The 27,595-nt window shown below is 39.8% G+C and overlaps 1 protein-coding gene across 4 annotated transcripts in view; it reads right to left on the bottom strand.

Moving 5' to 3' along the window:
• Positions 1-1,753: 1,753 nt before the first annotated feature.
• The window catches only part of LOC115423589 (RNA binding protein fox-1 homolog 2-like), a 59,677-nt gene continuing 33,835 nt past the window's right edge, over positions 1,754-27,595 (bottom strand). For 2 of the 4 annotated variants that reach the window (XM_030140470.1, XM_030140472.1), the window contains 10 exons: positions 27,420-27,473; positions 25,758-25,850; positions 14,387-14,474; positions 12,953-13,009; positions 12,569-12,719; positions 11,337-11,378; positions 9,063-9,105; positions 7,408-7,508; positions 5,541-5,616; positions 1,754-4,825 (listed from right to left, as the gene is read on the bottom strand). In XM_030140470.1, coding sequence (XP_029996330.1) covers positions 4,781-4,825; positions 5,541-5,616; positions 7,408-7,508; positions 9,063-9,105; positions 11,337-11,378; positions 12,569-12,719; positions 12,953-13,009; positions 14,387-14,474; positions 25,758-25,850; positions 27,420-27,473 — 750 coding nt within the window. In that variant the 3' untranslated portion in view covers positions 1,754-4,780. The remainder of the gene's footprint in view (positions 4,826-5,540; positions 5,617-7,407; positions 7,509-9,062; positions 9,106-11,336; positions 11,379-12,568; positions 12,720-12,952; positions 13,010-14,386; positions 14,475-25,757; positions 25,851-27,419; positions 27,474-27,595) is intronic. The other 2 variants (XM_030140471.1, XR_003935986.1) reach the window with 2 other exon arrangements.

The following is a 27,595-nucleotide window of genomic DNA, read 5'->3' as shown; positions in this document are numbered from 1 at the left end:
CCACCTTAAGCTTTGCTTAAGTTTATGCAATATTACATGTATTTCCCTTCAGAGATGTTTGCACTTTTTTGCCAAGATTGTGTTCTGATGATGGAAATGTTGGACCATGGTGTGAAGTCGTCTCTATCACATCCTGAAGATTTTCACTGAGGTTTTGATCCTGATGAGTCCTGTTATCATCTTGTGTCATCAGGAGATGTTCAGACCTGGTGGTTGTTCAGTATATTCAGGTTCAGCTCAACTCATTTTATGGAAACATAACATTAATAAACTGAACCAACCCCAGGTCATAACACTGCCCCAACAGGCTTGTACTGGAGGTACTGGGCATGATGGGTAATCACTTCATCCATCCCTCTGGACTCATTAGACCACCTGACCTTTATCCACTGAAACACAGTCCAATCTTGATTCTCTATCAAACTGACGGTTGTTTAAGACGAGCAAAGCTACTGCATCAGTTAAAGAACATGTTGCAGCTAAAACATACAGTTCAGTGCAAAAGTCTGATTCCACCTTCAGCTTTGTTTTCATAGATTGAAATGAGCATACATATTTGTGTTTCTCTTTTCTTCAAATACAAGAAAATACAGGAAATATGTGCACATACTGCACACAGTGCGTTTGAAAGGCTAGTCACTAGTGCAAAGGGACATCACACTAAATACGATCACTGTGGTTTTAGAAGCCGTTTCTCCATGAAACTTTTGTGTTTAATGTCGTATATACTTCACATGGATTGGATCTTAATACAGAGCCTGAGAAATGCATGTTATTAAAATTTTACTAAACCAACAAACCTAATGTTAGACCAGGATTATGCCCAGTACAGTGTTCATCACTGCAGTAAATATCCAATGGGTGCAAACTTTTTTTTGTGTGACAATTTTAGCTCATGATAAACACCAAATATTATAAATCATAACATCTGGGATTGTTTTCTGTTATCATCCATTCAATTTATCTTAAAACTAATGTTGATTTTGAGAGGACAGAAAATGATTGGATAAACCTTTATTATTTTTTTTTTTGCAGTAACTTAATCAAGTATTTTATCTTGTTGCAGAATTGCCCAGTGAATTTTCCCAATGTGTCATTAGTCTAATCTAATCTAATTAAAAATATCTTAAATCAAATACATAGTTAAAACTTGTGTTAAAATGTAGTAAATAAAAACCTGTCAACACTTAAACATTAATAGTTAAAAACATCGATAAGAACAGTAACTAACCTTTGTAGTTAATAAATATTCATAGACCGGTGTAAAAACCAAACAGTTTATTTAGTATATACATTCAATAATAATGAAGGGAATAAACAGAAGGCAGACACAAGGATGGCAAAAGAAAACATTGTGAGAAAATACATGTCACTTGTTGAAAAAAAGAAAAACGAAAATCACTTGGATAATCTGGGTTTTTGGAGCATGTGACATCAAATATCCACATGCAATTGAAACCCACTTATTAAATCCCAGTACAAAAACTCCCACCGGGTCAACTGGAGGGTCCCACAGTGGGGAGAGTCAGGACGGGCCAGCAGCAGCAGCAGCAGCAGCCGAGGAGGACGACTTCTACACCTCTGTGGTTATTTCTCAGCCTCCAAAATCCTCCAGTTACAGAGACGACCAAAACAAGCGAGGACGGCCCACGGTCGCTGCTCGCCCATGACGGTTCTGTGGGCTTTCTGCCGGATGAGTGGGGTGGAAACGCTGCTAAGTGAGGATCTCTGTGGGCAGTTTTGAATAGGCGAATACTTGGTAAAATCTCAGCTGCTGCCTGGTTTTACATCCCCAACTTTCTTTCTTTCTTTCTTTTTTTTTTAAATGCCTCTTCGAGTGCTGATTTTACTTTCAGTATAAAACAAATCCACAGAGGTTCGCAGATATCAAATTAAACTTTACGCATCTGCTAAGACCGCAGCGGCACAGAGTGCACATAAGCCAGGTTATTGAGGCGGGGGGCCATAAACCGACTACCCCCCCACCCCCACCTCTGCCGCTCATGTCACTTGGAATCCACACGTTTTGTCTTTCCTCCTGCTTTGTAAACACACCCCGGCCTCCACATACACACATCCGTCCTCCACCTTCCACCTTTCTTTTCCAGCACTATGATTTCTTTTAAATTCATGCACAATGAACCCCCCCCCCCCCCCCTTTTTCCTCTCTCACAAAAGCATGCATAGCAACACTTCTGATAATACTTGTAAGGAATAAAAAGAAAAAAAAAGAGGTATACGTGTCAAAAAAAAAAACACTCATTGGACCTACTGCACACAGTTTCACAATCGTACAAAACATCCCCCCCCTTCTTGTCCGCTCTACCCTGAGCGCACTGTACCCTCCCATAAAACAAAAAAACCAAAGAAAAAAAAAAAAAAAAAAAAAAAGAAGACAGCGGTGTGTGTGTGTGTGTGTGTGTGTGTGTGTGAGGGGGGTGTGGTGTTGTCCTGCCAGCTAATGATTAATGGCTCAGCTTCTCACCTTCACCATCTGAACGTCCCCTGACAAACCACCCACACCTTGCTTCATTGTTCAAAAGGTGGACACTGCTGGGCCAAAGCGCCCTCTGTCCACACTGAGGTGGACAATTTTGCCCATTTACTGGCTAGAAATAACAATAATAATAATAATAAAAAAAAAAACTCCTTTCTGCTCTCTTTCTGTGTGTGTTTATCCCTCATGGCTCGGATTTTCCCTTTCTCTGCACAAGTAAAAAAACAAAACAAAAAACAAACAAAAAACCCCACTCTGCAGCCACAGTGTGTTCATGTGTTCACACAAAAAGGATGATTATTAAAATGAGATCAGAGGGTTTGCTTTTGTATGGATGCAACTCAGAATTGGTAAATTTCTGCAACCTTTTACTTCTATAATTTTTTTGTTATGTGTAGACGCTGCTTCAGTGACATGTCCCATGCTGCTTCACCCACAGATAAGAAAAAAAAAAACAAAACAAAAAAACAAAGAAGTGAAGGCAAAAAAGTAACCACAATAATAAGAAATACATTATAACAAAAAAAAAAAAAAATAATAAATGTGCTTTCTTCAGAAAATCTTTGGAACCAAAAAGGCAACATAAGAGAATAAACAACATAGTGATGAGAGTAAGTTACATGTGGAGATGTAATACATAGGACAGACAATTGGAAATAGTTTGTCAGTCTTTTTGCTGGAGAACATTTTGGACCAAAACAATCTCATGATGATGATGATGAAGATGATGAAGGACTTAAAATCACTAAATACTGTGTCCTGTCACGCTAGAAGTGTGAGACATAAATATAAAACCGGTGAATAGCTTTGTTCGTTAAAATAATGACTCTGAGGATAAGTTGAAGACACTGTTACATGAGTGTGATCTTTTGTTTTAATGGGCTTCACTGGTTCTAAATCGGGCCGTTCTAAGAAGCAGCTCGTCGCCTGAAAGCCTGTAGGCAGAAATATCTCCATCGGCCAGAAGTGATTCCCATTCGGCTGACTGGCAGATGATGATTAGCCTCCTCGCGTGGGTGTTCTCCAATCTAGTTCATTTGTGTGTATTTTTTATTTTTTTTAATGGCTTTTCTTCTGTCCATCTGACCTCCCCCGCTCTCCCTCTCTGTTCATTCACTGCTTCATTGTTAGTGGGAATGTCTGAGGTGGGGAGGGAGCAAGCGACGTACCAAGTCCTTTTTTGGGGAAAAATGACGAGGAGCAGGAAGGTACTAAAACATGGAGGATGAGCCTTAGAAGGGAGGCGCCGAGTTCTTCAGACAGACACAGGAGGAAGGTCAAATGTGTCGCCACGATTCCATGTTTGTGCTGCACGTGTTCATCAATGACAGCAATTAAAATATCGAGACTGAACTGAGGTAATGCAGAAAAACAACTCACTTGGTTTGATTCCTTGTCATTTTCAATTCTTTTTTTTTTGTTTCCTTTAGTTCTTGGGCAAAGTTTTTCAACCGGTAGGGTAAAAAAAAAAAAAAAAAAAAAAAAAAAATCAAGGAAAAACTAAAACTTTTCCCATATTCCCATGCTGCAATTGCTGTTACCAGGACAACAGTGGTTTCTATCAGTCAGCTGCTCCCTCCGGCTGAGTGTTCACAACAATAATTCCTACATCTTTTATGCGTGACTTGTTTTTTTCAATATTACACCAAGAGGGATGCGTGTGATGTAGTGTTTAAGAACAGAAGTACCTTTTCTGTGGAACGTCGGGCTGTTTGGCTTTGTCTTTACAGTATCGTCCTGTACACGCCAAGACTAGAGGAAATGTTGAGGAGACTGTATAAAGGGAGGTGTGTATGTAGCGTTATTTTTCTTCTTCTTATAGGGCAGTGGATATAGTGTTAAGTTTAACGAGGAAAAACAAGAATTGTAGTGTGCAGGATCACACAGGAACAGAAGTCACTTTCCTTCCGGGTCCCGTTTTCAATAAAAATGTCCCCATCTGATATTCACAACAGTACGCTCCAGATAGTTTGACGTGGGAGACACTCCTGGCAGGTTGGCTTTTTTTCCACGTTGTCTCTGTGTCCGTAACAGACAGAGAAGAAGTTACTCAAGTTGGTGATGTGGCGATGTGACCTCTGCTCTTGCCATAAAAAAACACAGAGGGAAAAAAATAGAGGAAAAAATATAACATGTGAGTTGTCGCCATAGTCCGCCTGCAGAAAAAAAAAAATTTAAGCGAGCTCCTGCCAGTGAAAGAGCTTGAAAAAAAGGGGGTTTTGGAGCGATGTGAAATTCCTTGGGTGTGATTTGTGGGGATTTTTTTTTCTCTCTTTTTTTTTTTTAGTAAGGAGCAAATCTACTGTATCCTGCCCGGTATAAACTGGCCTGAAAGAGACAGAAAAAAATGGTTAGAGCAACTGATACGACTGCTGTGTCAACTCAGTTTAAGGTTTATCAGTTCTCCTGCATTTTGTAAACATACTGACTCAGACCATTCTCAACACCAAAGAAAGATGTTAACCGCGCCCGGCTAAAAATAACTGTTCTAAAATGTTTAATAACTTCTCAACCGCTAACTCTATTCATGTGCTTTAAAAAGTCCTGTAAAGTGGAGTTTATCAGGTTTTCGATGGCGCCATGTCTCATTTGAACATTTAGAGGCTCAATAGTTAACATATATAATCTACAATGACCATTTTACTATTTTAGTTTGCATTGATTATTCATGTTTAATTTATTACACATTTCTCTGAAAAACCTCTAACTACTCAGTAAATAAACTGTAAAAACAGAGGATAATAATAAAGGATTTTAACTTGTTTAATAAAAGATTAGCTGAGGAGGAAAATCTTTAATTTCATCTATTCTCAAGATGAGAAACTGCAAAATCTGAACTTGAATGAAACCAAATCCCCAGACTCCTATGACAGGGGACATCTGATGTTTACTGTGGGGAAACTAAAATTGTTCTAGGTCTGCGATGGTTAACATGAACATGTCCTGCGAGTGTAACATAGAACAGTGTAACTCTACTCCACCCTCTTTAAAAATACAACTACTTTATGTCCTGTGTCAGTTGTTGTGAAGTGTGTTTTCTCACCATGGCTCCCACTCCGTAGGCGGCAGCAGCTGGAGCTAAAGCGTGGTAGGGATCTGTAGTGTACACCCGGCCATAACTAGGGACACAGACACAAGAAACAATCACTGTAAGATTAAAAAAACAGAGAATACTTCACTGCTGCTCTAAAAAAATATTTTTGACTCCAAGGTAACGGTGGTCGTGTTGAACACTGTTGCTCCTGTAGAAAAGTAGAAAAGCCTTTAGGAGTGATGTTAAGGACAAGGGGAAAACATGGCCTCAATGTAGAAATCAGTGTAAAACCTGATGGATGAAACTAAGACATGTTGGCGTTGACATGGACATTTTTTAAAACTCTTTAAGCGCAAAAGTCGCAATATTGTGACAAGCAGCATAACTGAATGAAACAGATCACAGCTCCAGATAAACTTGCCAAATCTTGTTACCACCTCCCACCAATGGTGTACATGTGCCCCTTCAATCCTAACACCATTTCAGGTTATGTTTCTATTCAAAGTGAAGAAGAAAATCCCATTTGAAAGGTGTGATCTCAAGCTGGTTTAGTAAGTAAGTATGTAAGTAAAGTTTAGTTTTGATAAATAAGGACAGATTTGGCTACTCTGCTGCTTGGCTAAAAAGCTACTAAAGCTTGCTGTGTGTTACTTTCTACTAATGTTAAATTTCATTCAGTTTAAGGATAAGATGACAAAAAAAAAAAAAAACACCCAAACAAAAAAACAAAGAAAATTTCCATGTAAACATGTTCAAAGTCCAATTTTTCTAAAAGTTATGTAATCTAATATGGCCACCACCCTGTGACGTCACAACATGCAAATTAGATGAGTAAATTTATTCCCATCATAAACTTTGGGTCATAGCCAATATTTTCCACATTTTCAGTATGCCTTTATCTTTCACCACTTCTAAGCTACAGCTTTTTTAAGTCTTCATATCAAAACTGAATATTTTTTGAAAAAAACTCTGGTGCCTAAAGGGTTAACATCCAGTCTTGCATATTCAGACCTACCCCCACTCTTCATTAGCACGTGTCAGGGCCATAAATAGGTCTGACAACCTCCACTATTGTCCTGGAATAGGGGTAAAAGTTATGTGTGTTGTTTGGGTGGTTGCAAAATAGTGTCAGGAGAGAAGTTGTTTGGGTGGAAGAAAAACAAAAGCAATAAAAAACCTACAAAAAAAAATCCAAACTCAAAATCTTTCATGTCGTACAAATTGTGAAGCTCTTTTAGGAAGATGTGTGTAATAAAGGACAGATCATTAAACCTGATTTAAGTCGACTTGTCAAGCTTTATTGCTCTTACTGTTTGTCAACTGTATCAGCATGTACATTCACTTTAAGTATTAAACTCCTCATATGTGTTTATATGCTCGGCCTATGAAACTGATTATGATGGAACACAGTCTGTACCAGATCTAATCTAATATCCAAGTGAAGATTTGTGGCAAATTTGAAGAAATTCCCTGAAAGAAGCCCTCAGATATTTCATTCACAAGGACACGATGGATGGATGGTTTTTATTTAATTACGCAAGATAACCTGAACGCAAAAGGATTTATTTTATTTCACCAAATTTGATATAACGCTGAATCTTCTACGATAGAATATTACGTTTTTATGTTCACATTATGCTGGCATTTTCTATCATCTTACCCATTTCTAGCCATCCTTCAGTGCTGTTTTATTGAACATAAATTCTCTTGTAAACCTCCAAATTCTATTATGAGTCTGTAAGGTCAACGTTAAGGTCTCGGTTTTCCCTCGGCCGGTTGTCTGTACTGAAGAACACCCAGAGTCCAGGCTTTACCGCGCCGCTGTTGTACAGTGAAGTGTGTGTTTTAGAATGTGCGTGTCCTGCGTTGACCTCACCTGTCACTGTAGGCGGCGGCAGCGGCGGTTGCTCCGGTTACGGCAGCGGGTTGGGCGTAGCGATAGGCAGCGGCAGCGGCAGCAGCAGCAGGGTAACCTCCCTACGGACACACACACAACAGAGGTTACCACGGTTACGAAGACGATACCTGGGCTTAGGTGTGCAGATGAGGGTGGAGTGGAGAAATGCAATATACTGACATTTCATCTGTTTTATTTCAAGCATTGTTTATAATGAACTGCATGATTCTTGTGTAATCTACTTAGACACACTTTTTATTTTACATTATTTTTATGACATCCTCATAAATTACTGCATATAGTAACATAAAAAGCCAAACTCTAAAGTTTTGTGTAACTTGTAGTTGGAATTTTCATGTACATGGCTATATATCATACTATGATGTTCTGTATATGTGTATTCTAAGGTGAAATATAGTACGTGCCAGTGTATTGCATTTCTGTATGGGGAGAGAAGGAGGTGTGTGTGGGACAATAGTGCTTTATCAGTGAGACAGAGGGAGGAAATTGGACTGTCGAGGTTGAGTTAGAATGTATTATTACCACTACAAGGGAGGGCGAGGTAAAAACAGTGGAAGACAAAATGTTCACACAGCTGAGGTCATATAGAAACCTCATTGTCTTGTCAGAGCGAAGGATTCAAGTAATGAACAGATATGTCAAGAGGCTCCCTACAATAGTCTGAGGATTGACAGATTTATGACAAAAAATAAAAACAGGACTGGTTATTGATATTATTTGTGTTTGTTCACATGGATTCAGGAGGAAACAGGATGAGAGAAAAATAAAGTCACACATACAAGCACACCCACACAGGCCTAGACTGACACTAACATCATCTCCTCGCACTGAGACCGCATGCATGACCCAAATTTACAAACCAAGCCTTCTGAAAAAATACACAACACCACTGCATTTGGACCTGATCGGAACAGAGCAGAGCAAAAGCACAACGGAACAAACCCCTGGCATTCACCGCAGACGCCTGCGGGACACTGAGTGAGAGGCGGAAATAAAATCAGGTTGTTAGGAGAGAGAGGGAGAAAGAGAGGCTTTCTGGGTAAGTGGAAGCAAAGAACGACATGGAGGAGTAATACAGTATGTCTGCATGCAGCAGCTGATCAGCACATGCTTCAATAATCATCCTGGAGGGGGTCGGGTGGTTAATTCAGGAAGAGACCATGTTCTCAATTTCAGCTTGAGGCGCCTCAGGGCAGAAGGCTTTCAGATGCCAGCCTAAGGACCGTGCTGTAAAATGACAGCATTTCCAAGTAATGTAGGTCTATTGTCAATTTACCAAACAAAAAAAGAAAGAAATGGAGGTGAGTATCACTTTTCTCCAAAACTCTCCAACTAGACAAAGAGATCAGGTTCTCTTTCTAACAAACTGGTAGAAAAATATATATGCATTGCAATTTAGTAGTTTAGTAAACAAACAAAAACCCTTCCCCTCAAAATTGCAAAACAATCCAGTGAGTTAGTAGGAAAACAAAGCAAAAAATTCAAAGCAGTGGTCATTATTTGGAACAACTACAAGACAACACGTTCCAGATCAGAAGATGATTCATAAGATCAGAGGAGGTAGTACGGTAAAAACAATGCACACTGTGGGTTTGGTGTTCAGTTGACCCTACCTGAGGCAATCTGGGACTAAGGACTGAGTCCTGAAACACTAGTCTATAGAGAGAACAGAAACAACCGTGGTCAACCTGGATACACACACACTTTGTTCACACACTCACACACTTGTCCACTTGATGCGCGCTGCTGCGTCCACCCACAGAGCAGCCGCTGTAGTGGTGTTTGAGACCCTCAATGCCAGCACTGACACTTCACAGCTTGCACTCTTTTATTCTACTCTTTTGGGAAATTCGTATAATCTGTTGATCCCAGCTGCTACAAACTGTATAATAAGTAGAGATGGGCGATATGACAGAATATACCAGCCATGCAGTCTAGAAATGTGTCCACTGGTACAGATTTGGTAATAATGTTTCCACCATGGGAGCTACTGTGTTTCTTAATGTGTTTGATCCATACTCAGGTGCAGGCTTTGCAGCAAATTGAGGCTAGTTTCATGCATGATCTTGTGATGTAAGGATTTTTGCATGTAATGTAATGTACCTAAAAGCCTGGTTTTCCTACTTTTAAAACCTTTAAAATTCAGCTGTAACCTTGGACTTTACACTTTGAACAGTCAAATCTTAGGCCCTGATCAGAGTTGATCTGGGATGACTACGTCTGCTCTCTTTTAGCAGCATCAACACGAAAGCACCTTGGGCCTTGGTAGGACCGCCCACTCAGCTGAGATTCTCTACATCTAGCCTCTCAACTGGCAGGTCATGACCCAAAAGTGGGTCACAGACTCATTCTGAGAGGTTGGAAAAGGGTGCAGTTAAAAAAGTATTTTATATGCTGTCCAACGTCAGGCTTTTAGTTTGACTGATGCGTGTGAATGTCATGGCAGTTGCCCTGGTAACCGTAGCATGTGACTTAAAGGTGACAAGCTAAATTTACATTGTCAATCATAATCATGTTAAAGCGTAAATCTAAATGTGAGAACATTACATATGGATTTATATATAGTGTTGTAGAGATGTTCTCTCATAAGAGACAATGTAAGCAGTTATGTTCACTTCTATTCATATTCATAAGAATAAGCAGCATCTACGTGTGATGTTCACTCATTATTAGAGAAATACTGTCTGCATCAAGAGATGAAAATATGTGTACATTAATTTTTGCTTTAAAAAAAAACACCAGTGCTGACGCTGCATATGTATGTACTATTCTTCATTTGAATTCCATGGTCATGGTTGATGATAATGCGGGTCCTAAGGTGAGACAAGTTGAGAACCACTGCTCTGCATAAGTTAAAGTACGTACTCATTCATATACTGATTATGCATCTGTGTGTGAAAAAGCTCATAGATATACAGATACATAAGTGTAGTGCAATGACATGATGCAGCTCATTTTTTTTCACCCCGTGAAGAACTAAAGTGGAAATATCCCTGAAGCTGATGTCATGTGGAAGAGCCACTGTGAACAAAGGGTCAATGCTTTAGACATATTGGTTATTTATTTGTAATGTAGGAAAGTTATTCATTTGCTCTGTATTTATTTATTTATTGTTGTAACCATGTCTGTGCTACTCTTTTGGCCAAGTCAGACATTCATAATGTCAGTGAGGATTTCACCTGGTTGAATCATTCTTGTACTAGTTCAGCTCATACACTGAGAAGCAAGAACACTGAGTAGGAACAAAACATCCCATGTCAAATATTGCAGGTAGCATTTGAGCTGCACAGTTTGCCAATATTAACTAGTGCAGATGAAAAGGCCTTTCAGTCATCATTTTACTTTTTGACCAGTTTATTTGGTTGTGACGCATTTGCACTCAACCATTACAAAGACAGTCTGTTAAAGTTGGCTAACTGTGCCGCGGGTAATGAAGGCTTGCTGTGCTACATTTTAGATTATAGATGAGCTTGTTGATCTGGATGTAGTGTTATCTGATCATGAGAGATGCATGCTAATGCCAGGGGCAAAGGGACATTCTTATGTGTCTCTATACATCAATGTCAGGTCTGAGCAAGACCTTAGTCTTTGTATCATTTAAGCCTCTTGTGTTTATTCGTATGCAACTACATAACATTACTTATATTGAGATGGAAGATTGTGGCCATATCGCCCAGCCCTAATACAAATGTGTACATATAAAAATAAATCCTGAATGTTGTTTTGGTTTAACAGCTGTTCATTGAGGGCTCATTCACCTGTAGCAGGCAGATCTGTGGAACGCATGAGTGGACGCACATGCAGAAACACCCCCAGAGGAAAAGAGCAGGAGAAAGCAGTGAGGGGGAAGGAGGGAGGGTGTGTCGGTGGGAGGTGAGTTTACTTACATATAAGTCTGCGGCTCCGTAAAACCATCCTGATACACCACGCTGAGAGAAGAAGAAGTAGAGAAAGAGCAGGAGAAGGAGCAGGAGGAGGAAGAGGAGGGTGAAGGGAGAAACACAGAGGTGGTGGTGTAGTGGACAGGGGGTGGGGGTTCAAACGGACGGTGGTGCACAGTCCCAAAACCAGAGTGGATGAAGTTCACAACAGAGTAAAAAAAAAGGGGGAAGAGGAGAGAGGAGGAAGAGAGAGACAGAGAGAAGAGAGAGAGAGAGAGAGAGAAGAGAGATACAGCAGTTATTTCACACCCATGCAGCATGCAGAGGAAATACAACTTCCATTTAAGCTCCACAACCAAAAACATACAGCGCCATTGCACATGACAACAATAGTCTCACAGGACTAATATAAAAATATCATTGACTAGTAGTGAGCTAAATGAAACCATAAACTGCTATTGTTCCCCAGCTACAAGAAAATCATGGCAGTAAAGGCCACTGTGGGCAGATCACTTTATGGGGAAATGATGTGTGAGAGGAGTGGACATTTTAAAGCCGCCCGCGGAGCAGATATGGAGAGGGTATTTCCTGCAGCCCTTCAATTTCACATAGTTTTTGCTTCATTTGAATTGTGAAAATAAGTGGGCCGTGAGGTTATTAACCAATCAGTTGTACTTTGATTTGAATATCATTTCAATCACGACCCCATTAGCCAATCAGCACAGCACAGTGACGCAACATGCACGGTGGAACACACTGAGGGGACAAAAGGAAAAAAAAAAAACACAGATCACAGCAAACGGGAATAATATGGAGCAAATCTGTGTGCAGGGTGACTGCTTATGCATAATGACTCGATGTGGTTCGTGTGTGTTTATGCAAATGTGCTGATGGTGGTATCTGTGTTGTTTATTCAAATGAGCCTTCAATGGAGCAATCCCATCATACTCGGCTGAAAAGCTGTGAACTGACTGACAATGTGCCAGTTGGCCTGCTGAACACAGTGGAGTGTGTGAATAATGTTTGAGCGTGAGGACTGTATGAGCACAGCTGTACTCAAGTGGGACCTGCTCAAACAGGATTTGGAAAATGATTGTGAAAATACATGTGTTGCTCAATAGGTTCACTAAGCACTAAACAAAACAAGCTCTTTTGTATTTTATTTCGATAACATACTACCAAACACACAGATCTGTTCAGCTTTGAAGCATGTGGAGTCACTACCCGATGTGTCTTACCCGGGGTAGGCAGGGATGGCGGGCTGGGGCACTGCAGCCCGCACGGTGCTGTACACAGGCCGGCCTCGGCCTCGGAGGTGGGCGCCACGGAAGGCGGCCGCCGCTGCTGTAGTGGCGGCTGCTGCTGCTGACGGGTAGGGAAACCCTGGGACTGGAGCACAAGATGGAGATGAAAATAAAAGGGGATTTAGTAAAGAGGAATATTGAGTGAGGTACAAAAACCCCAGTATTAAGACGGGGAGAAAGAATACACGCAGGAAAAAAAGACAGAAAGGAATAAGACAACGGCAGCCTCGAGGGTTTCCTATCAATAAAAGGGAATAGTAACGTGACTAAAATTTTAACTTGGCTGCAGAGATAGCAGTCGTTTCAAGAGCGTCTTACCTGCATAGAGCTCTGGGCCGTACACAGCTCCCACCATCGGACTCAATTTCCACCCCGCTGGTAGTTAAAGAGAGAAGGGAGAGTCAAATTAAACACCATCATAACCATCATTCACAGTCAGTCACTTTTTATTGTTGGCTGCTCGGTCCACTGGGTACCTAAAGAGCAGTTCCGCTGATTAAAACATGACGAGAAGTTACAGACTAAACAAAGACAGTAAAGTCCTGCCTCCTACAACAGGATCATAATTCCTCTGATGGCGTCAGGGGCCTTTCTTCACCTCAGCTGTATCAGATATTAGACTCTTATCTGAAGCATGAATTATGGGCAAGCCTGTATTTCTAATTCCCTCTTTATAATTGGTCTTATTTACAAATGCAGAATTGTTTTCACACTGTCTAATATGCCCTGTTTTAAGGCATATTTAAGGCATTACTCTTAAGCAAACTCAACGTTTCCTGTAGCCCAAATTAAAGGCCCTCTAACAGACATCTTTAATTTCTGAGCAAGACTTTAAGTGTGAAACATTTCAGGATTTTATTGATGAAAATTCTGTCTAGTGAGTTTTCTGTCGAGCAGTCCAAACTGTGAATGTTGAAGTGGTTGCATGTTGCTAAAAACTACTTTGACTAAGACATAAACACATTTTCACATGTAATAACTGCAACCAGATCTAGTAACATTACAGTATTGTTTTCTTGTTGTGATGCATTGTTATACATCAGCCCCAAATATTGATGTTTTGACTAATATGTACATGTGTTAGCATTAATGTCCTCTACCAAGTAACAAGATAGCATCATTATCATGGACAACGTGACACTATGGGATCATATATTATTCTGCAATTCCCAGGTTCTCTGCCTTTGTCTTTATCTTCGCCTGTTTTTGCTCTTGTCTACCATACCTGAACATGATCGACATCATTAACAATTCCCAGGTTGATGAGAAACACCCATATCATCCAGAGAGGACTGAATCCAGCTCACAAAAGATAAAAAAAATATTCAATTATGAACTGCTTCAGGGCAGAGATCTACAACCTCAAAAAAAAAACAGCTGACAAGAGAAAGAACTGATATTCAGCATATTCTCATAGATTTTATTGAAATAAGCTACTGTGCTCTGCTACATGATCCTTTGACAGAACATTATCATTCTCAGAACATCTTGTTCTGGGCTTCACAGTTGAAGTTTCCTCTTTCACACTCAGCCAAGTTTATGTGGAGAATGCAAGGTTTCGCAGCTAGGTGGTAGCCACACAGCATACGACCAAAATAAACTGAATTTCATCAGTTTGCCCATGGTGTTACACAAGCTAACTGCAGGTAAAGAACAATGCAGTGGTATTTACGCTGCCTGTATGTACCTATGCTGTTTGGATGATTAGGCGCACCATGGTTCATTGTTAGTGTGAGTCAGTGAGGTTGTTACCATAAGGCAGTGTGCTGAGGGCCTCTCCATTAGGATAGGGGCTGACCATTTTCTTGTTAGTCATCACCCTAGCTGTGGCGTTATTCACCTGGGGATGGAGGAAGAGACGGTCAGAAACGCAGACACATCAACAACTTTACACAGGAAACTAAAACGCAGATGTCTACATCACAAGGCTGCTATAGTGTATGTCTAGTTAATGGATTTACAGTCAAACATAGTGACTGCTATTATGCTTGCATTCATTGTTTTGTACATCTCTTATTTTTCCATCTACATTTACAGTTTCTGGGTCATTAGAGGAGAAGCCTAGAGCTACAGAAAACATCTAATGTACTGTTTTACAATTGGTTTCCTATGTATTATGCATAAAGATAAAAAATAAATGAGTCTTGTTGCTAAAATTTGATATTCCCTGGTGTCTTATTGAAGTGCGCCGAAGGATTTCAACAGAGCTCTACTCCTGTCATGACTGCTAACACTTTGACTGGTGTGTCGTGTCTGTGTCAGTTTGCATGTCAATTTCTGTGTGCAAAAGTGGGTAGGAACTGTTATGGAGATTTTTAGTCATCATGCAATTAAAAGTGAGTTGCCCAGTAGAGATTTGGTGACTCATTGTGGCAAGATATGAGGGCTGCCATGGGCGACACTGGTTATGCTCCTGCTGTGACTGCACAGGGAGGGGGAGGGGGGCAGCAAAGGAAACTGGCACTGCAATTTTTATGCTTTTTAGTGGGTACAGGTGTAGCTATTGTGGATGTTTTAAGTGTGTGTGCATGTTCTGTGCATGCCCGCTGACATTTCAGTGTAAGGCTTATGCCTTTTCTGTCGAAGATGTCTGATAATCTCCTCTCTGAGCTTCAAAGGCTCACACTCCAGTCCCTTGATCTAACCTCATCTCCCTTTGATGGGCTTTAAAAGAAGGAGATTGTAGCTCTCTCTAATAAGCTGTGCTGTCCGAGTGTGCTGCAGAAGTCCTGCAGCCGAATGTGTGGCAAGCTAAAGATTAATGACCTTTTGGCTACATGAGAGTGAGTGTGTGCGTATGAGATAAAAAAGGAGATAGACTGAGGAATGAGAGTGGTTGTGTGCATACACACTGCAGTCTCATTTAGAAGACCATTAAGGTTTCGACTGCTGTTCGCATTGCTTCTCTCAGTGAGTCATGTTCTTTATCTGCTGAGCTTCATTCAGATGGAAATGAGGTTTACCTCATTTTTCCCTCATTGAAAATGACAAGGTCAGTGGCAACTGATTCAATTAGCCTAGCCTGGCTAGCTATCTGACGCAAATGTCTGCGGGTGTCTGAGTGAAAAGACATTTAGAAATGAAAATCGAGTTAATGAGTCAAATCACTATTAATGTTTTGTGAAAGAATGCAGTAATGTGAATGTGTTTTAGGCTGAAAAGTAAAGAAATAAAGCTACGGAAAAGTTGACCCTATTGTAATTATGGGCACTCAATCTGTATTTGCAGTTTGTGTCATGCACAATTAATGAAATTAGGTGGACAGCTGACAGGAACACATGCAAATTAATAAGACCAATATGGAGGGCAAATCTCAAGGTGTTAATAGAACATTCAGCCTCTCTCATCCCATTTTTGCCCTCTTAGTTCATCCTGAACAATAGACCCAGACAACATGAAGTCACACTTCCATATGAAACCAAACATGTGGGGTTTACATACCTAAAAAGAAATATTTAAAAAATACAAAAGGAGGGGGATAGAAAGAGGGGGTGCAAAAACATTTCTTCGACAAAATTAATAATCATATACCACAGAAATTACACGCAGCCAAATATGGGCGCATCACATGACCAAAAGTGAGTAACAAACCGAGAAAGAAAAAAAAAAAATTCAGCCAATCAGCAAGCGTCGGATGCAGCATAGAGACCAATCAAAACAATCGCAGCACTCCCACATCAAACACGTACAAGATGGGACAGGTAAGTCAACAGGAAGGGATGCAGGTGAGAAGTAAAGAGACAGAGCCAGTCAAAATCAGGAGAACATAAAAATGGAGTGAAGAGAGAAGAGGAAACAGGGAGAAAGAGATTACATGAGCAACACAAAAACAACTAATAATAATAACTGTAGAAAACAAAACATATATACCAAGGTGCATCATTCAAATAAAGCAATTACATTTGGTGACCATTCTCCTGAAAATCTCATTGTATGTGGTGGGTTGAAAAACAGAGAAAAAGATGTAGGGAGAAAGAAAGAGAGAGGTAGAGGCAGACAGAAAGAAAGAGAGGTAGAGGCAGAGAGAGAGAGAGAGAAGTAGAGGCAGAGAGAGAAAGTAGGAGAGAGAGAGAGCAGTCCTCATTCTCAAAAAAGGAGAGAAATAAAATAAACATGAGACACTATGCCAGGCATTAGAACTGTGTGTCACAAACTGAGACCAGTACACTATGACTACTTCTACAACTACTGATACACAGACAATCCACTACAAGAAACCAAACTAAAAGAGAAAAGAAAAACAAAATGGCAGCATAATAGAGACCCAAAAAACAGCAAGGTAAACCCCATATCGGTTCAGAGATGCATATGGTTACACAACATTGGCTGATTTGATGAGTGACCACACCTGAGGCAGTGCTGTTTTCAACTTTAACAAATCCCCAGTGCATTAAGGTGAAATTTTAACAGTGGTATTAACGCAAGCAAGAAACCAAACATCTTTGCTAGTCTAGGCATGTAAATTTGGAAAGTTGCAGTTATTACAGTGACTGGAAGCAAAGTCAGGACATCCTATGTGTGCGTAACAGAGTACTGCAGAAATGAGTCTTAGCATCTGGAAGTCAGTTAGCGTTTTGCGCTTCAGTTCCCTCGTCTCAAAGTCACTAGGTTTTTTTCACTGGGTGTTTGGTTCAATATCTGAAATTAAATCTGTGCTTAACAAGAGCTCATCAGATTTTCATCTTATGTTCTGTGACATAAAATACTTTACTAAAGCTTTTATGTGTCTTAAAAATGGTGTCTACTACCAAATAGCTAAATGTCAGTAAATGTACTAAAAATGTGTTCATATAATCTACATTGTGTTACACGTCAACTACAGGCCAGTGTTTGGCCCAACTTGAAAATGATAAAACTTTCATGTCTCATCCTACACTCCAGGTGGCATTTACTACTTGCATTTCCAAATACAAACATTCTAAAAGGTGTCCATCTGTGTCTCATGACAACAAACACAAATAATGTCAGCAGTTTAGCTGCTAGATTACAGATGGGCATTGACTGATTGGCATTTGGTTGTCAACTGATTATTTAATAGTAAGGATCAGTGAGCTGCCACTGGAAACACCCAGCGACCAAGTCCAGATCTATGCCAGTACCTTGGTCCAGGGCATAGATTGCAGAATTAACCTACATGTCTTTGACAGAGGGGGAAACTGGAGGAAACCGGTATGGCACAGGGAGAACAAGCAAACTCCAAACAAAAGGCCCTGGGACTGGGAACTTTGTTGTAAGGTGCCCGTTCTAACAGCTGCTAACTAACTGTTCCAAACTTATTGGAAGGAGTGTTGTTCCAGAATTACGTTTTTACAGGAAACACATAAATATGCAATGCAAATAGATCTCCGAAAACGGTTTTATAAGAACATAATCACACTTCACACAAAAATGAATTAATCTGCTATTACAGTCTTACCAACTTTTCTACTCACCAGTGAGATCAGGTCGCACCAAGAGGTGAGGTTTTTGCAGAAGAGATTCTAGTGTATTGTAATCAGATTACTTTAGATTATGATGTAGTTTATTTATAGCTGCATATTAGCATTTATCTTTTAGAACAGAACGCCTTTATTGTCATTGTACAGGTACAATGAAATTGAAGCAAGCAAATTGAGTAGTTGCATTTAAGTTTAAACACAAAAAGAGATTTTCTGAATTATCTTTTTGATTGAAATCTAATAGAAAATCCAATTGGCTTTGTGTCGATGGAACTGGGGCAATGCTAACTCGGCCTAAAAAAGAAAAAATAACCATCAACATCATCCCTGCAGCACTATATGATGAGCCAGAAAAGCCGGCTAACTGAATTTCCACATTAGTTCAGAGACTGCACGAACTCCTCCCTCAAATAGGTGACCCTCTTACACACCAGGTCCATCTGGCTAGTATTTGGCAAATGTACAGTGTGCTGAAAGCAGGCAGGTCAATGAAATAAAGGAATGCAACACCAGAGCAGCGGTATTATTCGCTCTGCAGCTTGGGGTCTGCATTCACTTAAAGCAAGCAACAGGGAGGAAAGCTTCACATCATTTCTGCTGATTTTTCATCATCGGGGGGAAAAAACCAAACACTGTATTTGTTTGAGTCCGATGGAGAATTAATCTGATGGACTGTGGACAGCCGTGTCACTGCATAGAGGAAGGTGATTACATTCGGTCATTCCCAGTGAGGTGTTAATGAGATGGTGGGGGCAGCATGTGGAGAAAATATTACTGCCTGTTGACGATGTTGTGTGTGTGCCTGTGTGTGTGTGTGTGTCTGTGATACTCCACTGTGCACTAATAAATTAAGTAAGGTTTTACTAGGCCACTACACTGTGACAACACTATAACTTTACAGTCTACTGTATAAGATGCACTAAAGCCCATTTCAAGGGTGGGGTGGGAAGGGGATCAGTTCAGTGATAAAGGTTTGTACACAACTTACCGTTGCCGTAGAAACAGCGAGTGGTTACCGTGGAGACTGACAACAACACACAGAAGTCGTCAGGGAAACAGAAAAAATATAATAAATAAAGGAACAAATAATCCTAGAAACAAAAGAAACCTAAATGCCCCCCCCTTCTCCCATGTGTGCTAAAAACCTGAGAGCAGCAGTGTTACAGAACTGAACAGAAAGCAGAGAGAGGGGGAGGAGGAGGAGGAAACGGAAGAGAGGATGCTAGCTCTCAGTACTAAAAACAGAGCTCTGAGCATCATTACAACAATCAGGACCACTGACAGAAGGTATCTAGTGCTCTACAGGATAAAAGACATGGTAAAGATTGGGAAAATGGAGATATGGGGCAACCTTGCCTTAACCCTCCCCCTGCCCAGAAAAACTAGCCTACTGAATTAACTGGGAGGAATTAACTGAATCGCCTCCGAGGAAAAGTCAGAAGAGTACATACAAATGCACACCACCCTCTATCGTAAGAGCAAATCGTAAGAGCAGCAAAAAGGTTGGTTTAACGCTGTCTGGGTCAATTACAGTCAAAGGGACAAGAGTATTTTGGTTAGATGTTGCAAGAAAGGACTCATTCTTATGTGGTGAAGTCGAGCCACAAGGGAAGATTGTGTATTTGGAAACTGTTTATGGGAAGAATGACTTAGAATTTCCAGTTTTAACCAGTCACCATAAAAGAACAAACAATAGATATGAATTCCAAACAAAATAAATGCAAACAAAAAAAGGATAGGTTATGGCAAACAGAAAGTTAACATACCTATGAATCAAAATAAATGAAAATGGCAGAGACAAAGCAGACTGGCAACAAGAGAATGAAGGAATAAGGAAGAGAAAGGATGGAGTCGACACACAAACCAAGACAGACGTGTAGAAAGGGAAAAGGGCAAAATCTCTTTCCCCTTTTCTACAGTTTTCTTTTATGTACAAAGCAAAAGCACACATGAATACTCACACATTCCATCCATTAATTCTCTAAAACAAATCATGCAGTAACACAAAGTCCAGATAACGGAGCAGAACTGGTCATATCCAAAGCGTGGGGAAGGGGAGGGCAGGGGAGGGAGGGGGGGTGGTGGGTCATCTGTGAAACTGGGACACAAGGAGCTGCTGAGCCTTCACCTCAGGCCCCGGCTTTATTATTCCCAACTTTTGTCCCTTTTAATAATGAATGCAATTATCTAAAATGCTGAATGGAAATGATCGGTGGCCCAGGTGAGCAGAAGGCCAGCTCCATCCCCATTAAGTGTGAGGCTACAGCATTGGTTGGTGGGAATGTGCATGGTCACACATGCAGAACCACAAAGTCTTCTCATCCCCCCCCCCCCCCCCCCGTACGCATCCATGCAGTGATGACATGACACACTTCTTTCACTAGTTGTCTCCCATTTGATGAGGTCACCGCATGCAGAGCTGATCCACGTGTCACACACATACACACACACTCCTCAGCTATTTTGCGCTATTGTGTTCACATGTCTGACTAAAACTCTGCGCTGCGGAGGAGCCATCACTTCCCGTTAGCACTCCAGCCACACGGATCAACCACAGACAAGCAGCCGTAAAGCGGGGGTTAGTGAATGGGAGGTGCAACATTTCAGTGGGTTTCTGCTCTGTGGCTGTGTGTCCACTGTCCACAGATGTGGCCTTGCAGGAGATACTTTAACCCTCATACTCTCTAAAAAATAATTCAGGACCTTAGTAAATATCATAATAATAAAAAGGTATGCTACTTTAATAAAATCTCAGAAAATCACTTAAGTGCTTATAGGAGTTGAACGTATCAAAATAAATGCTTAAAAATCCAACTATTAATTTTGTGTTATATTTTCATCTATTATTTAAGTTGATTTCCCAAAAAGCAATGAGTATTTGAGTAACAAATTATATTTTTAAGATATCCATTATATTTTCTGTACATACTAGTGAGAATATTTGAGTATGGAGAAATTACACTGATCAGTTCCAAGAACTTTAATTATTACTCATTCTAACTCAATAGTCTTCATCTCTAACAACAACTTAAGAAAATGAGTAGGTTTTGTTACACAGAACATCATGATGTGCGCCAGTCGCACACCAAGAGTGGATTATAACCCTAACTGGGAGTTGCAGATTAACGCGCGCCGGCCACTGCTTTGCTTTTGGCTCCTACTTTAAACTGTCTGGTCAGTCGGATAAGGCGGGGGGGCATTGAGAAATTTACTCAAAACTAACCCTAACCCATTTATTGACCTGAAGTACTCCTAGATTAAAGAGTAAATCTATGTTTAAAAATTAAGTAAATATAACATATTGTGGTGTGTTTGCTGCATTGCATTGTGGGTAATGGGCATGTTGCTAGATTATGTGCTATTTTTATGTGCATGGGTTCAGCAGAGTCGTGGTGCTAGTGTGAATTTGGGGTTAAGGTGTGTATGGAAATGTTTATGGGCCTTTTTGTGTTTTTTTGTTTTTTTTGTTGAGGCACACCATAAGTGAAAGCCATAGGCCCAACAATGCCTTACCTGTTCATCTGTGACTGTCTACATATATCTTGATCACTGTTAAACTAAACCTTGCACTTGTCAAATTAAAATCACAACCTGAGTTCTCTTTTCACTGAGCTAACTTCCTGCCAATCTTCCAACCACACTACAATATTTATTCTGATATTTAATAGCCCAGTATGAATAACATTACATACAAAGCATTAAGTAAATGTAGCAGATTCGTGTGTTAAATAATCTCATTTACATTTGCATCTACTTAACATTTTAATTATATCTACTAATTTTTTTTTTGTACTTTGAAGTTAGGGTTACTATTGCAGACTTAAAATTTTAAATATATCAACTCAGTTTTATATTTCATGGTACTCAATGTAGTTATTCAGATCTGCTTCAATTCTTTATTACATTTACTTAAATCATAAGGTAAATCTAAATGATTTCACAGCTTTCAAATTTACTAAATATTTTTGAGTGTAAAAATGTTACACAGATTAAACTGAGTAGAGCACAGTTAAAGTTCTTAGAGTGTATACTGCGGTTCATCTACCCAGAAGATCAAAATAAAACAGAAAAATCTGCACAACTTCACACCGACTGAATGAGCAAAACTGTGCTCACTTAGTTTACAACGTAGTGACCTTCATCTTGATGGTCTGTTGTTGCAGCTGATGGATCTTGGATGAATGATTGTATATTGTGGATATTCTTAAATTAGCATGGGATCAGCTTTACAGAGATAACTTGCAGGTTAAATTAATGAATAATATATCTTATATATATATATATATATATATATATATATATATATATATACATATATATCTTATATTACTTTTAAATGAGCTGGGTTCCAGTGTAAATACAGTACTTTAAACTGAGTCATCATGCACGATTGTAGCATTAATGTTGCAAGGCTAATGAGTGTATTTGTGTTAGTGTCTGTTTATAGCGGTGTTGCTTAGTCCACATTAATCAAAAGTTTAACATGTTTTTCTACTACTGATGAAAAAAAGTCAAGAAAAATCAGGCAATGAAACATGCTTATCGATTATTTAATGCACCCTGGTATTAGTCACCCTTTTCACACCAAATTAATGGTATTAAAATGGTGGAAATGGTGTTATCTTAAAAAGAAAATTATGCCACCCAGTGACAGTTTCTAGTTTCTACAGGAGGATTACAGATTGTGATTCTCGTCAAAAAACAGAAAAGGAAAAAAAAAATCATTTATCTTTTGTCCAAAATCACCCACCCCTCGATGGAACCATCAAAGAATTAGTATATAAATTACAATTTACCTGGCACATCTCTTGATAAATTGCATACCTCCTTTAGTGGACCTTCAAATTGTCACCTATTGAGAAACAGGCAAGGAAACATCACGACTGTGTTGCCTGAACATCAATGTTGATTTGAGCTGTTGTTCACACAGAACAAGTTCTCTAGTAAAAGAAACACAGGCTGTGCTACTGTGGATTAGTATTGATTTCAATTTGGAGTCTGCACACCAGCCTAAACTTTGTGAATTCATGATTACAATGCACAAATGAGAACATAAAGGTCCCTGATGCTCTTTCTGCCGGTAACTGCGGCATAAGAATGAAATATGAGACTACACGTGATTAAATGGTTTTGAGGGCTTTTCCATCGTTAGTTCTCAATGTCAATGACAGGAAAAATGTAAGTGCGTGAGGCAGACTGATATTATGAGCAAGGACAACTTAAACCATTTATGTTAGGGCAAATACACAAGCACAGAGACAGCCATGGGTGGGTGGAGATGCGATGAGGTGTGTATGTTTGTGGGTGCATACAGAGATACACACAGTCACACCTATATATAGAACTCTACAGTCTATATATAGAATTGATGGTAATGAGATGAGGTTACAGAAAAGCAGGTAGAGACAAAGTGAATTGTAGTTGGGCCACTTACATGGATACATTGGAAGCACACAGGAAACTGACCTCTTCAAAGCGCAGAGTTTTATTCCAGACAAAGAGAAGTACAGTATAACTTTAACACAACAATTCTACTTCTATTTCACATAGGCTACTTACATGCACACAATTAGCAACTGAGCTGTGCAGATAACTACTAACCATCTCCCAGAGGCATGCACCAACAATCAGAAATGCCAGCACTAGAGTTAAGTACAGCATACCTATACATATAGTACACTATTATTCTGTCACAAATCATTGTGAAAACTAGGGATTCAACTACTCAGCCCTGTTTCAATGAGTGGAACAACAGTATGAGGCACCCAGGTGCAACTGATTTCATGCTAACTGAACAAATTAAGTAAGTTTCATCACCAAAGGAATTCAACAAAAGAGCTGTACAGAATAAACATGCAAGAAAAAAAAAACTGTCTGGAAGTAGGAGTTCTTCATTTCTACAAACAAGTACCAACCATGCACACTTTAGCTACATCAACTACACCCATGCCAGTGAATAGCAGTAAACTGCAGTCACACATAAAATAGTAAGAGATTCATAATAAATTATAGTTCAGAGTCGGCCTATATTTCAGAGTTTCTCAGTCATTTTACAAATAGATCTTTTTGAGGGTTTTTTTGCGATCATCATGGCTGAAAACGTAGTTCAACAAACTCTGAAATGATATGACCAATTAAAGCAAGATTTACTGCAACAACATCTGCAAGAAGGGAGAACTGCCAGAGAGCATTGCCTCAAATAGAAATGTCCGGCCCCTTCTCTTTTGAAAGAATGCATAAACACAAATCCACGTTTTGTCCTGCGCCAGCCTTTTGTCTCTTCAAGCCCCCATGCACCATAAACAGACAGAAAAAGAGACACACTCTACAGTACAGACTCCCCCGCTGCTGGCCACCATGCAGCTGATACATGACTTGCTCCAGCCCCCGACACCACTACTGAGGTACAACAGAGTACATGCAAAGTGACGACTGAAAATAAAGACAAAACCGCGCGCTGATTAATACAAGTGACTGACATCATGCAGAAACTTGGGGAGTAAAACACATAGAATCAGGTCAAGACAATGCTAGGGGGCGAGGGGGTAGGGGGTCAACACGGGCTGCTGATTGAATACAAAGGGAAAAGACTGATGCAGGTTTTATTGGCTCCATCAGTATCCATTCAGCTTGCTGATTGACTGAAGTTGGAGGTGGCAGAGGGAGTGTGTTGTACCGGTGGATGCAGGTGGTTGTCTTTCATTCTCAACCATTCTGTAGTAGGAACAGAGTAAAAAAAATGGTCCAGCCAGCCTCATCCATCATGCAGGAACTGACTTGCACACACCCACACACACACGACAAGGAAAATACCACCATAAGCCCATGCATAGGTTGTGGCTTACAGCAGCTTGGGTCAAAAGATCCAATTTGAACAACTGGCTGATTGAAACCCCAATTAAAAATAAAGACAGAAATTGTTTTAAAAACATAGCACATGCTTCAGTTAAAAATAACTGCAATAAAAAAAAAAAATTCAAAGTAAAACAACCTCAACCCACACAGACTCCACATAAAAACTCGACTGCACAGTTCTCTGCTAAGAATCCACACTTCCATAAAGTGAACATGCGTCAGTGTGGCTGTGATTCCCAGCATGCTTCTGTTGCACCAGGAGCCATAAGCTTGTCACAACCACTTAGCCACAGCACCGGGAGAAGAGGAACACAGAAGGATTTCTACACTAGGGAAGAAAATAAGAGCATCTGACAGCAATCTGCCATGCATCATCCTTTTCCCTGTGTTCCTCTGGTGCCCTCCGGTGCCAACGACACAAACATCATTCCAATTGTAGCGGAAAAAGTTGTAATATCAGTGTGGCTACAAGTTGCACGTCAGTTGGGGGGAATAAAGGTGAAGAGGCAAAAGCTTAAAAAAAAAAAAAAAAAGGAAGTAAAAAAAGTAATCAGCATGCCTTATGTAGTGTTCTTGCACCCCCAATCACTGGCACCACAAAAACAAAACATAAACAGGAGGAAAGAAGTTTGTGAAATTAATGCTTCAAAGAAAATCTTGCAGGAGACTAGGGAGCAGGATACCAGTGGGCTGCATCAGAGCATATCACTAAAGGGAGGACGGGAGCTAGCTAGCAATCAGTGATCAAGCACAAGTATGATGGGAGTACAAAGAAGAGAAAATAGAAGGAGATAAAAAGGAGGAGAAAGAGAGGGAGAGAAGAAAATTACCTCAATCTTACGACCTTCCACCAGTGTGCCGTGAAGCTTTTCCCTGGCTTTTTCTGCATCTGCGCTGTTCTCAAATGTCACGAAGCCAAAACCCTGTAGTACACGGCAGAGGTTAAAGACACTGTGTGGGGCATCGGAGGGAGTCAGGGGGAAGAAAATGGGAATCTGGTACTACTGGAGTCTTAGACCTTGGGCACAGTCTGACACTGTTTAATACATGGGCTCTCATAGTCTTGGAGGCCACGGACCCCTTATATGGAAGAACATTTTCCAAGGACACACTTGTAATTGTAGCACTAGTTATTATGCAAAGCTAATTTCCTCAGCTGTACTAGGCCCATATAAGAGACGGGCCTTTACAGCCTTTATTTCTAATTCCCTCTGTTTAGTAGTGTACAAAACCTTACATTGATTCACTCATATTTGCAATTTCAAAAGTACTACAGTATGCTCTTCTACAAATGCAACACTGCCTAAACCATTTCAAAATAAAATCCCTGTAGCGTTTGAGGGGATATAAACTATTTGTTGTTAAATGGAGCTGTTATTGTGTAAATGTTGTCTTTGTGATGTACTTGTAAGTTAATACAAATGGTGGTATGACACACACCTGCAGTGGCTGAGATCAGATAATAACACTTCAAATAAGTGATCTAGAAGAGCTGAAAACAACTGGATTTTTAGGTTGATTGTACTGAAATTAAGCTTGTAGAAATGTTCATTGTATTTAACTAACAACAATATAACAATGTAAATCCACTGTAAATCTCAACCCATTGGTGTCCTTGGCTCTAGTCGAATGTTTGTTTATATTAGGTCTATGTTTAAGTGTGTTTGGGTTCATGATGTGTTTGGGTTCATGTTGAAATTGTAAGTCGTGAGCAAAGAAAAACCGAAGCCAAATTCCTTGTATGTGTTCACATGCCTGGCCAATAAAGCTGATTCTGATTCTAACGGTGCATTCTAACATGACGGACAAGTTTATCCATTTTTTTTTTTTTTTTTACCCTGGCTGTACTTGAGAAGTGGCTGTTGTTTGTGTCAAAGTCAACAGTGAATATTATTAGACATCTGCCTCGGAATTACCCGTTTTTATTTGAGGAAATATGGTATGCTTATTATGGTTTGCACTCTTAGATGCCTTACTGCATTCCCTGTTTACATGCCAATATGGTTTTTTTTTAAATTCAACACTGTTCCATAGTAATAACAAGACATCTCCATTTGATCCATTATACGCTTTTAAGCTTCAAATACAATGGCAGACATCCTTATAATAAAAAAATTACCTTGAAATTATTTTTAACTATTTTCATAAAACATAATATTCTTAAAATTATTATCTCACAAAAAATGAATGAATGAGTTAATGAATACATTATAAGTAATAAGTCAGGCTAAACAGAAGCAGGGACAGTTCGTTGCAGCCTGAGTAGTGAAAGATTCATGAGAGGTTGATGGTTCGGAAATATATCAGAGCTTCTAATGTGGGTGGGAGTAATGGACACAATATGCATGCTTCATAGGCAGAAATGCTCCCCAACTCTAAACACATTTTTCATGATACAGCATAATTTCATGATTTATAAGAAATTTCCCATGTGATGTGCTTATACTACGGGACACTTACAGAGGATGAGAGTGGTTTCGGTGTGCACGTACCTTTGAACCCCTCTCATTGAAAATAATCTCTACATCCAGAATCTTCCCAAATTGCTGCAAATAAATTCAAGGAAATTAATTAACAAACATAAAAGGAACAAAAGCATTCACATAAATAGCATTGCTGAGTTGTGTTTGTGCAAATTGACACAGTGTGAATTGCAGTTGATTTACAC

Source organism: Sphaeramia orbicularis, chromosome 8 (assembly GCF_902148855.1).
Source record: "Sphaeramia orbicularis chromosome 8, fSphaOr1.1, whole genome shotgun sequence".
In the NCBI taxonomy this organism is placed as follows: Eukaryota; Metazoa; Chordata; class Actinopteri; order Kurtiformes; family Apogonidae; genus Sphaeramia; species Sphaeramia orbicularis.
Note: the sequence above shows the minus strand (reverse complement) of the source record. Positions and strands in the feature narration are given on the sequence as shown.